The 17,146-nt window shown below is 39.4% G+C and overlaps 1 protein-coding gene across 2 annotated transcripts in view; it reads left to right on the forward strand.

The window, feature by feature from the left end:
- BBS9 (Bardet-Biedl syndrome 9) overlaps window positions 1-7,982 on the forward strand; it is a 286,254-nt gene extending 278,272 nt beyond the window's left edge. For both annotated transcript variants that reach the window (XM_058024837.1, XM_058024846.1), the window contains one exon: window positions 3,106-7,982. In XM_058024837.1, the coding sequence (XP_057880820.1) occupies window positions 3,106-3,152 (47 nt within the window). In that variant the 3' untranslated portion in view covers window positions 3,153-7,982. The remainder of the gene's footprint in view (window positions 1-3,105) is intronic.
- Window positions 7,983-17,146: the final 9,164 nt, after the last annotated feature.

Raw genomic sequence — 17,146 nt, forward strand, 5'->3', positions numbered from 1 at the left:
AGGTAAAGAAGCCTTAATCTTCAGAATTTATATTTATACCTGGTAGTTTTTAGGATCTGCCTAAGCTTGTTGGAATATGCTAATGAGAAACCTCTCTGATGTTAATTACCTCATCTGCTACAATGTAGAATGTGCCAGTTAGATCAATGTGACATTTATGTTGTTCTCTTAGATGATTAATAAAAGTTACATGTCAGAAAAAATACAGGGTAGAGGTGGGAAGGCTGGTTATTGCAAGCAGAATTTTCCTGATTCTGCATTGCCTCCCATTTTGGAGTTGCACAATAAAAATAGCTGCAATCTGTGCCTCACCTGGCAGCTCACCTCTCCCAATTTACTCATGTAGTAGTTCTTTGATCCATGCAGAAGTATTCCAGGTTCCCTATAGCTGGAACCTATAGGGCTGTTGTGCAAACTTGTGTGAAACCAGGGTAAATCCTGCTCTGTGACTGCAGTTCTGCCAGCCAGTAATTACAGTAAATGTGTTAGATTTAGTGGATCCATGGCTTTTCGTGAAAGTAACCATTCATGGTTCACTTTGGCACAGCAATTTGTAGAAATAGACACAAGGGTTACTTGTAAGAAGTTAGTTTCAGGGAAGTAACAGATTTTGAAGGCAGTGTCTTGGGCACTGGGCACTATTTTTTGTCTCAAAGAATTTTTTGGGTAAGTTTATAATTACTCTTTAATTTTTAACAGGCCATGTTTTCAGCCTAACAAAGGAAAAAAGTGCATTATGATATAGCTTTGAGAGTTTTTTTTTTAATGAGTTTTTTTTTTTTCTCATTGAGAGGTATTTTTCCCCCAGATATTTTTGTAAACCTCCCTTCTTTAATTTCTGTTTTGTTATGCTTCTTAGAGGTCCAGTAGCCAGCCAGTCCTCAAATGCCAAGAGGCTGAGGACACTGTGCAGTGTCAGTGTCATGGCTTAAATGTGCTACACCAATGCACAGTTGGTAAACTCTTGGTCTCTGGTAAATCTGCAACCATTCTTTTAGGGTACAAAGAGCTGACCATAGTCAAAACTCCATTTTTTCTGTTTCTCATTCAGATCTTGTGTGTGTCCAGCTTTTATAGGAGTGTGCAGCAGCCAGTTTCATAATTCTGGCACTATTTTCATTGACTGTGGTGTGAAATCAAGATATTCTCAGGTACTTTTTTTAGGCAGATCTCCAAACAGCTCAACAAAGCTATGTAGTCAGGAAACAGTGTTAACTGTGGCTTTGCACTGGTTTCTACGCTGCATGGAGCTACATGGTGAATGTTTCACTGCCAGTGCACAACTTGAACACAGATACTTGCTCAGGAAAGCTCTGCAGAAGTAGCGCAGTGGAAAAAGTTAAAGTTTGTTATTTCCATGATGCATTTCAAGCAGTATCCCCTCTACCTTATATTTGTTAATCTCTTGGTCCTAGAACAATATTTCTTTATCCTCCCCAATGTTTGTACCTCATCTTGGTTTCCTATAATCCATAAGTTTCCTTATCATGCTACCTACCTCCTTCCCCATGATCACTGATGAAACAAGATGGGACCTGCTGCCGGTCCCTTTGGCATCCCAGCGTGGGCAACGTGATGAGAGCTTTGAACAAAGGAATGGCCACTCGAGGGCTGACCTTTGGAGCCCCAAGTCAGCTCTTAACATGAGACTTTTAATTGTCCTTAAAAAAAAAAGTGGCAACATCACTAAGGGGAACTTCTCAGACCCTCAGGGCTTTGGGCTTCCAGCTGTTGCCGAAATTTTACTGCTTTAGTCTTTTTATCTCAAGGCTTGAGCTAACATTTGTTCAGTTTAGTACCATCACCCATGAAAACCACTGTAAATTCTAAAATCCCCAAGCACCAAAAACATTGGAAGTGTAAAATAAAAGCTGGAAAATAAATCTAGATTGTTTTGATCATGTGAAATTGCACAGATATAAATGAAAGCACATGGATTTAATTCTATGAAGTTTGTTGGTGCTAATTCTGTGTGAACATGATTGTAAAAGCAATTAGGCTAACAGGAGAGTGGTGGCTTTGATTTAGAATATTGGATGTTCATATTTTTATTCTACTGATCTGCTGGATCATTTCATTGTATGTAGAGGGATTTTAGCCTTCTTCAGAGAAGGAGGAAAAAAAGCATATCAAAACAAACCTCATGAAATCTGTGTGTTATTTTATTATTTGTCATATATCATTTGGAAATTGTGTCAATTTGTTTTGGATTGCTTAAATTAATTAGAAAAGAATTTAAATAATTTTCAATCTAAACTAAGAGTGCATATGTAAGAAGCTTCTGGGTGAAATAACAACTTCTAATTTTAGTCATTCAAGTATGTGTGTGTAAAAATTTGTGTGATCATCCACTGTTTTCTTTCTTCCTAGATATTTGAAGCAACTTTCTATGAGTCTCTATCCCCTTTTCAAATTCTGTCAGGTTCATTATTCCTAAGATTATTAATCAATCTTGGATAGGATAATAATCTTAGCAATAATGAACCTGACAGAATTCTTGGCTTATAGCAGAAGTTACCTTCAATGTAAGAGTATGGCTATTTGATAGTCTTTCTTTTTTCCTTTCCTTTTCCCTTTCCCTTTCCGTTCCTTTCCCTCTTTCTCTTTTCCTCCCTCTTTCTCTCTCTCTTTCATCTTTCTGTCTATCTTTCTATATATCCAAGTAAATCCTTGTTAATGAGTGTATGCATTCAATTTTCTATTATTTTGCAACTTGTATTCTCATTTTTTCCCACATAAAGGTACAGAATAAATGCAAGTAGTAAATTGGAGTAACTGTGTCTCAGATCATATGCCCAGTTGTTCTCTGTCATTTTTTCTGGTGCAAATGTAGTCCACAATTTTGTAGTTTGAACTGTTATCAAACATGATATGTATAGAAAAGCTGATGTGAAATTGCCTTTATTGCACTATTTTTTTTTAATTTCTGAACTTGTGAGCACTTGAATTTGCAAGATAAGCTTTTTTTTTCCTAAGTGTTTTGCATGTAATAAATTGTTTCCTCCAGCTCTAACCAAGACTTTCACAAACTGATAGAATCAACAATATAGTGCATGTAGTTGCCAACTGCACTAAATTTTTAAGCATCTCCTTTTTGCTTTACAGGTCTATCTGAGGATGCAGAAGAGGAAACAAAAAGCCATGAACTCTGATGACAACCCTCAGGAAAAAATTCTATCTGATGCCAGATGCATTTATAATGCAGCACTACCAATCCATTTTACTCTGTAGTGATTACAGCTTCCAGAAGGAGAGAACTGTGCTAATTTATATAAAAACAAAAAATTTCCACTCTAATTATTTGGTTGGGTCTCCCTGCCAACTGCTATCATTCTTTCTGTGAGCAAAGTTTAAGCACTTACCCAACTGTGGTAGGGATGTTTTGTTGTGTTTTGTGATATATCATCCCTTTCTAAGGATTCAGTTGATTGATCAAAGACTGTTTATACATAGTTAAAAGCAAACTTTGTTTCACGATCTGTTTTGTCTTTTTAAAAGATATTCTGAACTGTACCTCCCTTTGAGATTATATTAACATTTGTTATATCATAGTTTTGACAAAAGATAATTATCTTGTTTCCTCCTGTACTAGCATTCATGATTCCAGACAGCTGAATTCACCACCAGGAGAAAAACTGGTAATCCATCAACTCTTTTCCCCTCTCTCTCATTGCTAATACAGACTCCTGCTCTCTAGAGATATAGAGTAAAATATGGTTACTGGACATAAAGGGCAAACCCTTTTGCCATTAACTATGCCACTATGAATGGGAGTAAAGTTTACACTGTAAGTACCTTGAGCACGGCAACACATGGATCTTTTTATGGTTACCAGTGATTTCTGCTTTTCTTGTCAACCAGTCTGCTCTAGTTATGTGTAAGATTTCCAAAAGTAACTACCAACTTCTGAGTGCCTTCATTTTTATTAATCCAGTTGGAGGGTGCTTTGGGTGTTGTGTATTTTGAAAGTTCTGAGTATTCGTCTTCTGAAGGTCAGGCCCATGCAAGGTTCCTGAAATACAGCACCCAACAAACTTGGCCTCGAGTTTGGAAGAGTCAGGCTCATGTCTGGATTTCTGAGCATGAGTTGAGATATTACTAAAAAACACTTGGAACTGAAAATAACTGAGACCAGGATCAAGTGTATAAACAGGCATTTAAACAACTGTTGCTAGTTCATACCAAAATATAAGTTGCAGTCTCATGGATGACAGATACAGAATGCACTGATAGCTGGAGTTTAGTTTGTGGAAGATGCAAGTGCATGAGCCATCTCCACATCCCACACTGCTGTTGGTTTCCTCAACAGGGATTCACCAGCTCCTGTTCTAGCTGTAGTAAAGGCCCCTCCAACTCACTTTTGAGCTGTTTCAAAAGAGTTTGTAATAGTTGCTGTGGTCAATGCTAGCTTGATCTATGGCTAATGAGGAGACATTATTTTTCAGAATGTCTTAAGCCATCAACCTTCATCATTTCCATGTCTACTTTCAATTTCTTTACATCCGCCCACCCCAAAAACAAAACCAGCTTTGCAGCTCTTACGCATCTGTTGCTTAACCCTCTGGCCCTATTCTGGCTCAGTACCCGATATAACTGTTTCAAGAAGCCTTTTTCAACATGTTAGCTATTAAATAGCTCAGTAGCCAAGGAACTGGGTAAGGCCTCTGATACCTCTAGGGCTGAAGTGGGCTGTAACTCCCAACAAAAATGACTCTGTCCCCCAGGAGATCTCAGATTTATCTACAAATTGTGGGGCCAGAAATCTTGCTTCTTTCCCAGGAACGAAAAAGTCCTACCCCCTGCTTGTTATGGAGTGAATCTGCTCTCTGAGTTTTCTTCACTCTGATCCCTCCCCCGTGGTGTTTTGTCAGGAGGGTGATATCCAGCCCATTGTCAAGGTACCCTGCTGCGCTGTGAAAATTACACAATAAAATAATCTCCTGTAGTCTCTGTACACACCTCAGTGACGAAAAAAGTCCATGGAGAACTAATCAATTACTGTAGCTATTAGGCTTAAATGTTAACTATAGATCTCAAATCTTCTTTTGTCCTCTTGTCAGCGGCTACTAGGGAATCTTAAAAAATCAAGCACAGTTACTACAGAAAGCCCATACCACAATGGTGTAGAATCCTGGACCAAAGAATCCTAAATTATGGGCATATAATATAGCTGGAAAGTACACTGCTATGAGACTTCTGTGAAATATATTACTCTGTCATGATTCCCATTATTGAAAGTGATTCCAGTGCTCAGAACTGCCTGGCTTCATTGGGACTTTAGTGTAAATGACAAGTAGGCACTCAGGTCAATTATATAATCCACTCTTATTTAAGTTATTTTCTGTCATTTTAAGATGTAATGTTCAGAAGCACTCTTATTTGCCTTTTCTGCTCCATGCTTTTCAAAATAAGGTCTCATGAGGATAGTTTTACCAAAAGGAGAAAATATGCTGGTAATAAAGGGGAGGGGGGAAAGGAAGAAAAAGGTAGAACTGTCTATAGTAGTAAAGTATGACCTCTTTGTATATTGTGCTAAATTGCAGTATTTGATAGTATCATCAAAACTTAAAAGTTGGATTGAATAAAAATTACTTACTTTCCCCCAATGCCAAATAGCCCATCTAATTCAGAGGAAGGAAGTAATTGAAATGTAGTCATTTATGCTGCAGCCTAAGAGGAAATATTGTAAAGTAATTCTTAGCATTCAAACTAAAATGTAGTTTGAATTTTTAAGGAAGTTCTTTTTGGCTGGGAAAAAATCAGGCCAATTACAGGAAGTTTGGAAGCTGGAGAGGTGTAGGGAATGTAAGGAAACATTGCTAGTTTGGAGGGACCATCTGTTTGGTTCTCATCAGCGATGTTTCTGTGGCTGAGAGAGGCACTGGTGGCCAGTCCAACTGTTCTGAACAGGATTTTATAGTAATGCCTGGTCAGCTCTTCTGGTCAGCTTAAATACACAGCCTATCTGCACATTTAGCTATTTGAATAGGATTTCATATGGTTAAGTGGCTCAAAGACTAAAATTAATTTTAAATTGCAATTTTATTGAAATAAATCTAAAAGGAATTTTGTGACATTTTGAAAATAATGCTATGATTCATGGCATTTTTATTATCTAGAAATTTGAAATACATTTTCTAAAAAAAAAAGTCCTACCATAAAGCATATATTTTTGTGTTAAACAGGTAAATAATTCTAAAGTTTATTTTCTTGGTAGAAGTTTATTTTCAGAATGTTATTGTCCAGCGGCTTTTCTTTAATTTTGTTTTTCTGCCATTGCATTTTAGAAAAACAGATTAAAACAATTACTATTCTGATGACCAAAATCTGGATGTCTGGATGCTGCTCATCTTTTGGGCTTTGTGCACAATGCTGAGTTCAAACTAAGACTGTGGTTTCCAGCCCCAGATTAATTCTTCTGTCCAACTATTATTCAACTGCGACACAGGAAAACAGCATTTCTCTGCTTTCAAGGGGTTGGGCTTTCCTTTATAATGTCTTGTTATTTTCTCTTCTTCAGCATTTACTGTACAGAGAGAATTAGAGATAAATTTCAATATTCTTGTATTGCTTATAAAGAGTAATTTACTGCCATAAACTGAAATTTGTTGAGCAGAGATTGTATTTCTATGTGAAGTTCTTCCAGCATTGGAAAAAAAATATAAAAATTACTGGGTATGCATCATATTGAGAAAGTATCTTTCCTTCTTATCAGAATCTTCTGTTCATAAATAATCTACTAAGAAAAAAACCCAAACTGGTGCAAAAGTGCTGTAAAATATATGACATACTCCTGAACCCAAGCTTCTGTATCACTTCTTCATTTGAAATTAACCTTGAGTTTCCCACAGCTCTGTTTGCTTCACATCTTGTTGCTTTCTTCATTTACTCCTTTACAGCATGAGGTTGCTCTGGTATTTATGTGGTATCTTCATGTGCTGTTTGCAGGTGGCTTAGCTCCTTTGCAGCTCAAAGGTAAAGTTTGCACAGCATTATGCTGCTTCATGAGCCTTGATCTGTTTGAGGGCATGTGCCCACAGGGCCAGGCTTATAATTAACAAAATTCACCCAGGAGAGGTTATGAATGCATTGTTTCAATGAGAATTTATCTAATACTCTAGCAGACCAAGTTCAACATGAGTTTGTTTTTTAGGTAAACAGTGAAAAAAGTTGCTTCCTCTCTATTTTTTTTGTCCCCTGTTATGTCAATATTGTAATAGTCAATAGTATCAGGAATTATTATTTCTGTCCTCCTTTGCAGGACAGCTGGTTGTTTGCTGCATAGAAGCTGCTAACCTGGGGGAACATGCTTTTTCCAGGAGACTAGCAGATCACAGCAGGGATAATTTGCACTTCTGTTTGCATTAAGTGTATGGTGGCAAATGCTGTAGTTAATGATGGGATGGAAGCATAACCTAGCTAATTGAATTGCCCTGGTCTTGTCTGACAAAGTGTCCTGCCTGCTCTATCTTTACATCTGCCATATCAAGGAGTACAAACAAATGAAACATGAACATAGATTTAAATTAGTATAATTATTGTTTTAAAACACTGCGGTATTTTCCAAGAGTTTAATGTTATTGCAGTCAGGAAAGGGAGTAAAATACCAGTTTATTTTCATGTGCAGTTAGTGTAGGAAAGTTTCTTTCATATGTGCTCTTTGCTATGTGTTCAGATTTACTATGTCTGTAAGAGGCATTCATGGTTTCAGATGAACCTGCTGTATTGGAGATTTCAGTATCTATTCTTGTGCATTAAATGAAAGGATTCTTATATATCAGGTAAAAAATCATGAAAGTAAGCAGAAGCCCTGGAAGAGATCCCCACCCTCAGGCTACACCATGTAAATTGATGTTAACTCTGATGGGAGTGTTTTCCATTTGATAAAGCATCAACATATTGTATTGTTCATTTGTTTGCTAGCACCACTGTAACACCACACTGTCATCATAAAAACTGTTCCTTTAGGAAATTATTTTCTGCAAAACCAGTTATTGCTGTAGAACAAGGTGATAACAGTGTTTGATATTTTCATTTGTCTTTATAAGCAGAATGGAGACTTGGAGGGCTTCCTAAGTGGGAATGATTAGTGCCAATCATAGCTCGCCCTCCACCACAGCTCCAGCAGACTGACAGTATATTCAGATGTAGAAACAAGATAAAAGCTGTTCCAATTGTGTAAGCTGCTGCCTGGCCTGAAATCTTGAAGGGAGGTCAGTCATCCTGACTCATTACTGTAACCTGATTAGAGGCCCAAATCTACTTTTGATAAATTTAAGTGAGTATTTTGCTATTGATTTTGACAGGACAGCATCCATAGTCTCCTGCTAGGGGCTGCATGTCAAAATAAGATGACATATTAGCACCACTGAACTCCTAGCTAGATGATGTAGTAGATTATGAAGGTCTTTCGAGAAGGTACTGTTCCTGTGATACAATATGCATGAGGCTCAGCTAGTGGGTATTCATTAAATAGCTGCCACACTGCACCCCAGAAGTGATTGCTTCTCTGCAGAGAGTGATGCTGAATGTGAAACGGGCACTTGCAAAATAAAACCCCAGAGCATTTTATTCATGTTACTTCAGTCACTTATAGATGAAGTCACTCTTAGGATGATGATAGCAACTTTTCAACAATCATAGCAACACTATTAAATAGTTTAGGAAATCAAGCAATGGGCAGCATGCTCTCTCTCTGCTCCTCAACCAAGAGAATGTGGAAAGAAAGTATTTCCAAAACACATTCTGTTAAGAAGAATGAAGTTATTTAATTTGACATTTGATCAGCGCAAAGCTTGGCCCTCTGTCTTTTAAAAAGTTGTGATGGTTTCTCTAAATTGATTTGGTTGTTACAATTACTATTTCCTGAATTTCACATACTATTTAAACATTGGAAGCTCCATTGTCCTCTGATTAGACTGAGACATTATATCATTGTTAATGAAGGTAGCACAGGTGCTATTCTTAGACAAGCAAGGAACCAGCAAGGGTATGATTCAAGGATGACTTAGACCAGTCCTCCTTACTTTGCAAAATCTGATGAGACCATTTGCAAAGTTTACAGATTTATTGGGAAAGAAAAAAAGTTTTTATTCTATTGATTTTATTACTGCATTAATTTTAAAGGGTAGCTTAGTCCTACAGCATCTTGGAAGTGTTAAAGAATATATGAAAAAGTTGGTCTATAACAGATGATATTCCAATTCATTATGAAGAAAGCAGTCAGTAATTAATAGTTACTTCAAATGCTCACATTATTTTACACTCATGGTTGGATTCAATTACAAGAGACATAAAGGGGATTATTGTACTTTTTTTTTTCCCCCTGATGGCATAATGAAGTCAAGATCCATAAATATTGGAGAACAGTCAAGTTACTGCATATATAACAGGAACTGCTTTTTTCCAGCTGCCTGGAAGTGTAGTGTCTTCCTTCCATTTGAGCTGGGCTTATGAACTCGCAAGAATACGTCTTGGTTAATATGTGGTGATTGCTTCTGATCCAGTAGAAACAAAGAGAATTTCTCTTGGCAGTGTATTTGAACACCCTGTTCCAGCATTAACTGGATATTTCATGGTGGTACGACGTGATTCCTTCATCATGACTCTGGACTGCCTATTTCAGGGCGCACGTCTCAGAGGCAGTCGGGAGGAGTGTCACTTGTGAGGGGAGCATTTCCCCCATTGTTCTGGGCAACAGTATTTCAAATGTAGAGGTTTGTCCCTTCTGGCTGTGCTTAGAAGTCACAGGAGGAGGAAGAGGAGACCCAAAGAACTGGATTCCCAGCAGAATCATGTTGAAATGCTCCCATGCCAGCTACCACAGAGAAATGTTTTTTTTTTGTTTTGTTTTTTCTATTTTTGTCTCTTTTATTAAAGATGATTCCATGTTTAACATTTATTAGCTCATTTAGTGGGAAGAGGAGTCTTTGCTTTTAGTCCTTGATCTCATCATCTGCATTTTTGTAAGTAGCAGTCAGCTCTTGCGATCCTGTCATTCATTTCTTTTTCCTTTTACCTTTTTTTCCTACCAAATTCCACTGACTGTAAATTGATGATTTTGCCCAGCAGCAAACACACCACTTCGTAGGTGTGTTTTAAAAATCCTGAAAGAAGGAAAATTTGCAGCAAACTGCGTGTTTTGGTTAAACTTTTGAAATACAATGTATCTATTCTTCTCTGGGATGAATAACGTTGCTTTCACCATCAGGAAAAATATGAATGGAAAACCAAATGTGCACTAAAGAAGCCGATGGTTTTTTTTAAAGGGCTACTGCCCAAGTATGTCATCCAATGGAGGAAAGTTGGTAGCTGCATTGTTTTTTGTACGACAGCTACCCAGACGGTGATGTGATACCTTTTATTGGGCTAACCAAAGTTAAAATTAGAACTGAGCAAATAAATCCCTAACTAAATGACTAACAGAGCTTCGTGCATTTAACCTTTTTTGCTTCTCACCAAGATCAACTTTTTCAAGCCTACCCACTGGTTTTTGGTTTCCAGTTTACAGAATGCTGAGAGATGCTGAACCTGGTGAGCTCCCTACATTCAGCTTGACAGTTTGATTGCACAGAAACACAGTCTGGTCCTACTTGTTCAGGATCATTGCACTGAAAAGAAAAACATTGCACTGAGGAGAAAATTAGGGATACCAAAACACAAGTCTGAACCCTGAAGTGTTTAGCTGAATTAGGTTTCTTAGATCTCAAACCAGTGGATGTGTCCATACCTTGGGGGCTGAGCTAGGAAGTGAGTTCAGGAATTTACCTGAATATTTGTTTACTTGGATTGCTGCAGTAGAGTTGGGGGAGGCTTTCTCATAACATTTATGGAAATCTACATGCACTGTGACTATGCACTGTGACTTTTTGTATGGCAGTTCCTTACCAAATAATTTCCAGGTTGACTTCTGATTTGAAATTTGTTTGTCTCTTTTTGATGATGGCCCTCACTACTGTGAATTTTTATTCACCAAGTTCAAAGACAAATTATTCCTTCTCCATATCATTTTTACTCTTGGTTACCCATCCTTCAAAACTGGTTGTGCACAACTGCGAGCAGAGAGAGCAGCACAGCAGAGGTAAGTGGGTGAAACTTCCCATAAATAGCGAAGTTGTATAACTCTCCCTGATTCACCATCCCACGGGTGTGGCGGAGCAGCTCCCAAAATGGTAAACTTACTCACCAATGTGGCCAGGGCACATTTCTGTTCAAAAAAACCCAGCCATAGGGTACAAGCAAAAGGAGCACCTTCTCAATTTTTTGTGCCTACTTCATCGTTGCTTGAGGCTAGACTTAGTCATGTGGCTTCTATGGAGAACAGAGTGTGGGTTTTATTCTGAGCTAGGACAGAACGAATCTGGGTTCAGTCAAGGCTCAGACAGTGTTCCTGTGCAGCCCCTGAGCTGTGCAGAAGCCCTTTTCCCCCTTCCCCACAGCTGCACAGGCTCCTCTCTGCTCCTGAACACAGCAGAAATGGGAATGCTCAGTTTTACTTCTCAAGGGTAAGTCTCCTGCTCCAGCACACAACTCCAGCAGAGGTTGTGCCAGCATCCCTTAAAACTCACCACAGATTCCTGCAGCTCTGTGCCTTCATCCAGTTCATGTCAGAGGTGAATTCTGGCTCCCCTTTATCTATTTTCCACCCATTGTAAACTGTACACAGAGTGGTGCTTAGCAAATACTCATAAGCTGGTATTAGAGTTTTTGCCTTTCCTTACAGTTTCCCACACCTCTCTTCATCTTCACTGTGTGCCCATGGGAATATTGTAGGGTTACTGTGCCACACTGCTAGGCTTGGTTCAGTTCCTGTCCTTTGCCTTGCTAAGGCCTGCATTATCAAAGCTAACCAATAATGTTTTGGATTGCACTCATTTTCTAATTAAATTTGAGGCCTGCAGCTCAGTGTGGGAAACCAGAAAGTGAGACTCCAGATTTGGAGAAATTGGTTGTGGGAGAATAGAGCTATTGTTTGGCTGCTCCCATGCTCATACCTTTGCAATCTGGCTGGATCTTGCTAGCTGTAAAAAAACTACTTAGTTTGTATTATCCCTCTTCTAGGACAAAAAAAAGTATAGTCTTCAGAGCCATCTTTTCTTCCTGATCCTTCTAGTTTGCATCATGTAAATTCAAGCTGTCTTGCCTTAATCCTTCTTTGCACTTGGGCCAGCAGCTGAAGGCCTGTGAAAGTGTGTGCATTTCATCCTCTGTGTGCTTGTGTGCTCTGCAGAAACAGCTTTACAAACCACAGACTATTTTAAATTAAATGACCATTTTTTAAAATCCCATCATTACAAAGCTGAGGCTTGATTGTTGTCCTCAGTGTGCTTCATGGCAGCAAAATTCCTGCATTTTGGGAAATGTGCTGCCTATTCATTCAGCTGGAGTGGATCCAAAGGCAAATTGTGGAATTGTTGTGAGTGCTGGCTAGTGCTCACAGAATTACTTTCTCTAATAGATGGCCTGCATTGTCATTTTGTGAAATGCTCAGATGCGAAGTCATCATCATTTGGATCATGAGGTTGATTTTTTAAAAAATACAAATGCACAGAAATGGCCTTTTAAGAAGTCCAGTTGTTTTCATTACTGCTGGCACAGCAGCAATTGAAAGCAGCTCTACACTGGGATAGAGAAACCCTCAATTCTGTAATTTGTTATTTGACATTTTTCTTTCCTCATAAGAGCATTTATGAAAGTAAACACCTACTTCAAAACAAATCCATCTAAGAAAGTAATTGTGGAAGCTTAGAAATGCCATCCTGGGTGATCTCTAGGGAAAGGTTGGGATTCTCCATCTTGCTGCTGTCCCACTCAAGCCATCCAAGGGATGCCAGTGGGCAGCCAAGTCATGCAGCTTGCATGGTGTAGTCTGTAAACATGGAGCAATCACACATCTTTTCTCCAGAGGCTTCCGGTTGGACTTTTGGGTTTCTTTCTGTCTGGTTTCCATTAAACCGCTCTGTCCCCGGGAACACTGGGTGACCCTGGGTGCCGCTGAGCTGAGTTTGTGGATTGTTTTAGGTCTGTTGCCAGCTGGAATGTGAGGGATAACTAAATGGGGTGGAGTGTCCTCAGTGTCCTTCTGGACCATGATGGTGTATCCTCAGGCCAGAGGTGTGGCTGGCTGGCTGCACAGCACTCACTGCTGGGTAATCCAACACAAAGTGAGCCTTGAACACAGGGGCACCCTGATGCTGCAGCCACCCCTCTTGTGAATGGAGTTATCTTGGCTCCCCATGGGCACCTGCTGCCAAAAGTGCCTGCAGGAGAAGACTTTCTGCCCATGATGGGATTATTCACACTGACCTCATTGGGACTACTCTAATGTGTGAATGTTTCCAGGGAAAAAGTCTAAATTATGTGGTCTATTAGCATGGTGAGCAGTTTCCAAAATGCTTTCAGCAGCATAATTTTCTCTGTTTAATACTAGCGGTCTTATTTATTATCTGACTTCCATACTAATACAAGCTACCCTACAGCCATAGAGACTGACTTCAATTTAATCCAAACATAAGAATAATGAAGATAATTAGATCAATATTAAAATAATATGTAGCAATATTAAAACTGATTAGAATTTTAAGTAACTTGGTAAAGAGGCAGCTCAATGTTGTTTTTCCAGTTAGCTGAATTAAAACCCCAGAACCCCTAAGCCACAAATTCTGTTCTGTCTGAAAATAGTTTATCACCAAGCATCCTCTCAGAAGATGTTTTCCATCTTCTGCCAACTTCAGACTTCAGTCTAGGTTTAAAGATACCTAAAATAAATAGTGTATACCACATGTAAATACATATTTAAAATTCTGTGAAGCCTTAAAACTGTTGATTAATTGTTTTCTTTGGTCACAAGTAATTCAGCTGCCTCTCCTGGGTTTAACCTGCTAATATATACAAGACATGTGACTGATACTTTCCCAAAGTAAATACTATTCCCTGTCTCTGTTCACCTCATGCTTCTAAATGATGTATTTGGAGGTATGCTACTGTTAGAAAACTCGGGGATTTGGCAAAAACTCCCTGCAGATTTGTGTAATGACACCAAAAGCCCACCTCTGGCACATTTAATGTTGCTCTCATCTCTTGAAAGAGCCTTAGATAGTTCAGAGGCAGGTAGATGAATTACACTGCCCTCTGGAAGTGCATTTTTTTTCCCTTGCCCGAGTGGCTCTGTGTTTTCTTTTTGGTGAAGGTCTGAGATTAATCTGACCTGGGGAAAACAGTAGCAAAATGAAATGCATTTTTAATGAATTTCTGCTTTGTTGCTGGAATACTTTCTTATTTCTGCCTTTTTGTGTGTGTGTATGTGCATCTACTTGGTTTAAACATAGGCAGAATATTCAGGTTTTAATTAAGCCAATAAGAGTGGTGGGCAGCTCAGTTATAATTATTAAATCTTGCAGTATTGCTTCTTTAATAATGGTCATGTTACTCATTATGAAGCTTGCAGAAATTTCAGCAGATCAGTGCAGGATTGCCCCTGCAGTTTGCTCAGGTGCATTATTTGGACATATCCTGATTGATGGGGCTTTACAAGGCTGCTTATGATTGTCGGATTGTTGCTTTCTGTATGTGTGGTACAGTCAGCAGGACCGATTGGGTATTATTGTTTAATTGAGTGTGCTTCACTTCAGTCAGAAGCCAAGAAGGAAGGGTAAGGAGCTGTATACAGCATTACCAGCTGTAATGTTGAAAAGCCAATATACTGAAGATAAAAGGTAATCAGTAAAATGATAAGGCTTTGTATTTGGAAAACAACAATAAACAGGGGTTTTACAAAATAGTTTTACAAAACTCTTTTGTTTCCGGATAAAATAAGGTGTGTCGCAGGGATAGCAAAAGCGAATGTCCTGTACAGACAAAGCTAGAAGAGTTAAAAGAAAAGCCACATTCCGAGAATAAACCAAGAGAGCACTTCGCGGGTGTAGGTGGGACCAAGACACGGTCACACAGGGATTCTCCCGCTCGCTTCCAGCGGACCCGCGGCTCGGGATCATCCCGGGAGCGGCTCCCGCCATTCCCGCCCTGCGCTCGGCGCTCCCGGCTGCGCCCCCTGGCGGCGGCGGCGCGCACAGCCCCGGCCCGCCCGGCGCGCTGCCCTCCCCGCGGGCGGCGGGAAACTCGCGGGGCTCCTCTGCCTCGCGTGGGTGCAATGAGGGCGCGGGGGCAGGGAAGCAGGCTCCGAGCGTCCGTGCATTTCCTTCCTCAAACCTCACCGATGAGTTTGCAAGCGTTTGGTTGTCGTTCAAAAGAAAAAAACAGTCCTGGGAGAAATTCTGCTGTGAAGGAGACCAGCAGCAAGAGGAATGGACTCATGGGGTACACTCTTAGTGGGTGAAGTGATGCTCTTGCGGCATGCATACCATGGAGACTTGTCTTTTAGCAAAAATGAAAGCCTTTGTCTTTCTGTGCCGGGTAGAGGCAGCTGCTTCTCAACTGGATCCTGGCCGGAAGGAATGTCTACTGTCACAATAAGCATATTTTGTCTTCCTGCAGGGGCAGGCAATGGGATAATGAACCTGTCTAGTACAGACAGGGTCCATCCTCATCTCAAATCAACCAATTAATCAATCAATCTTCCATTTTATAGAGTGTTTCTTGCGTACTCCTTGTTTGCAGCACTCACCAGGCAGTAGAACAGGCAGGCAAAATGCAGGGTTTGGTTTGTCTCACAAATTGGAAACAAAGCAGTTCTCCATGTATGCCACTCTTCATGTGATTTCATTAGCTCTTATCCTTTATCAGACACAGCAGATGTTCAAGGGTAAATGTAACAAAAACCCACATAACTCACATCAAATAATTTTTATTATCTCTGTAAGGCAAGCTATTTACAGCAGTGAAATAACAGAAAGGAGTACCAGCATACACTGCTTTACTCTGTTTGCTTGGCCTGTGGCCTCTGGAACAGCTTCTGCTGGGAATCCCATCACTGGGATAACTTCAGCATTTCTGCTGTAATTTACTTCTTTTGTTGTTGTTTTAGCATATTTGATATGGACTATTTCAGCTGTCTATTGTCTCCATATTGGAGCCATATTTTCTGCTGCACACAAGCATTTTTCAGTTTGAGGTATGGCTGGTGCTTGTATCCATTTTAGTTTATGCTGTTTGGCTGGTTTGCTTTTCCATGAATACAAATGATGAGGATAATTTTGAATGCTTTTGCAATCAGAAGCTCCCTTTTGTAAGTTGGGGTTTTTTTTTGAGTTCTTAGAAAATATAATTTAAACAATAGAAGTATGTAAGTATGACTGTGCCAGGACATTTTATGTTAATAAACTTTTAAAATGCTGCTCATTATCTTTATCTTGCCACAAATAAATTAAATGCTTTGCATGTTCCAGGGGTTTATGGAAAACTGTCAAAATTATGAGTTGTTTGATAAAATTTATAAACATTTATGCAAGTAAGTCTCACTGTAAATTTTAGATACTTCTTGTACTTTGCTTTTATTTAAAGACTTTGACCATATGTGATTTTTAATCCTGTTACAGTTTTAAAACCTGTTGGTGTGATCTCCAGACCTTGCTTGCATCCATTTAAGTTTCCTGAATATTTTGCAGAAGTGGAGCTTTGTCAGGAGCACCTCTCTGACATAATCAGGCCGCTCTTGGGGTTTATTAACATCATCTCCTAGAGGAGAAGTGGTGTGCAAGAAATACTGTTTGTCCACACTGGCAGATACTCTTAACTTTAGAACAGGATTAGCTCTGAAATGAATGAACATGCAAAGACATTTCAAAGGCTGCAGCCCACTCAGAACTGAGGAATGAACTGCAAACTCCCAGCTGCTCTCCTGCAGGAAAGTGCCATGTCTTCATCACAATCCTGTGAGTTACTACTGAGCTTCTCAATTGCTGTGTGCTGATGCACCATAAAGGTAAAACACTTTCCCAAATTATAGGTCTTTCTGCAAGAATTTTTAGGGCTGAAGCTTATCAGCCTTCAACTACAGCAGATGTGTTCACCCTGACCTTTGTTTTGATGATGTAAGTTACTGGATGGAGAGTTCCTTATCTTTTGCAAGTTGTTAATAACAATAGAAATGTGTAAGCTTGATCAGATATGCAAACCACCTTCACTACCTTGTGAATGCATAGTTCTTTAGCAAGCCAGAACTGGAAGCAGCAACTTGTGCCAATCTACA

Source organism: Melospiza georgiana, chromosome 1 (assembly GCF_028018845.1).
Source record: "Melospiza georgiana isolate bMelGeo1 chromosome 1, bMelGeo1.pri, whole genome shotgun sequence".
Classification (NCBI taxonomy): Eukaryota; Metazoa; Chordata; class Aves; order Passeriformes; family Passerellidae; genus Melospiza; species Melospiza georgiana.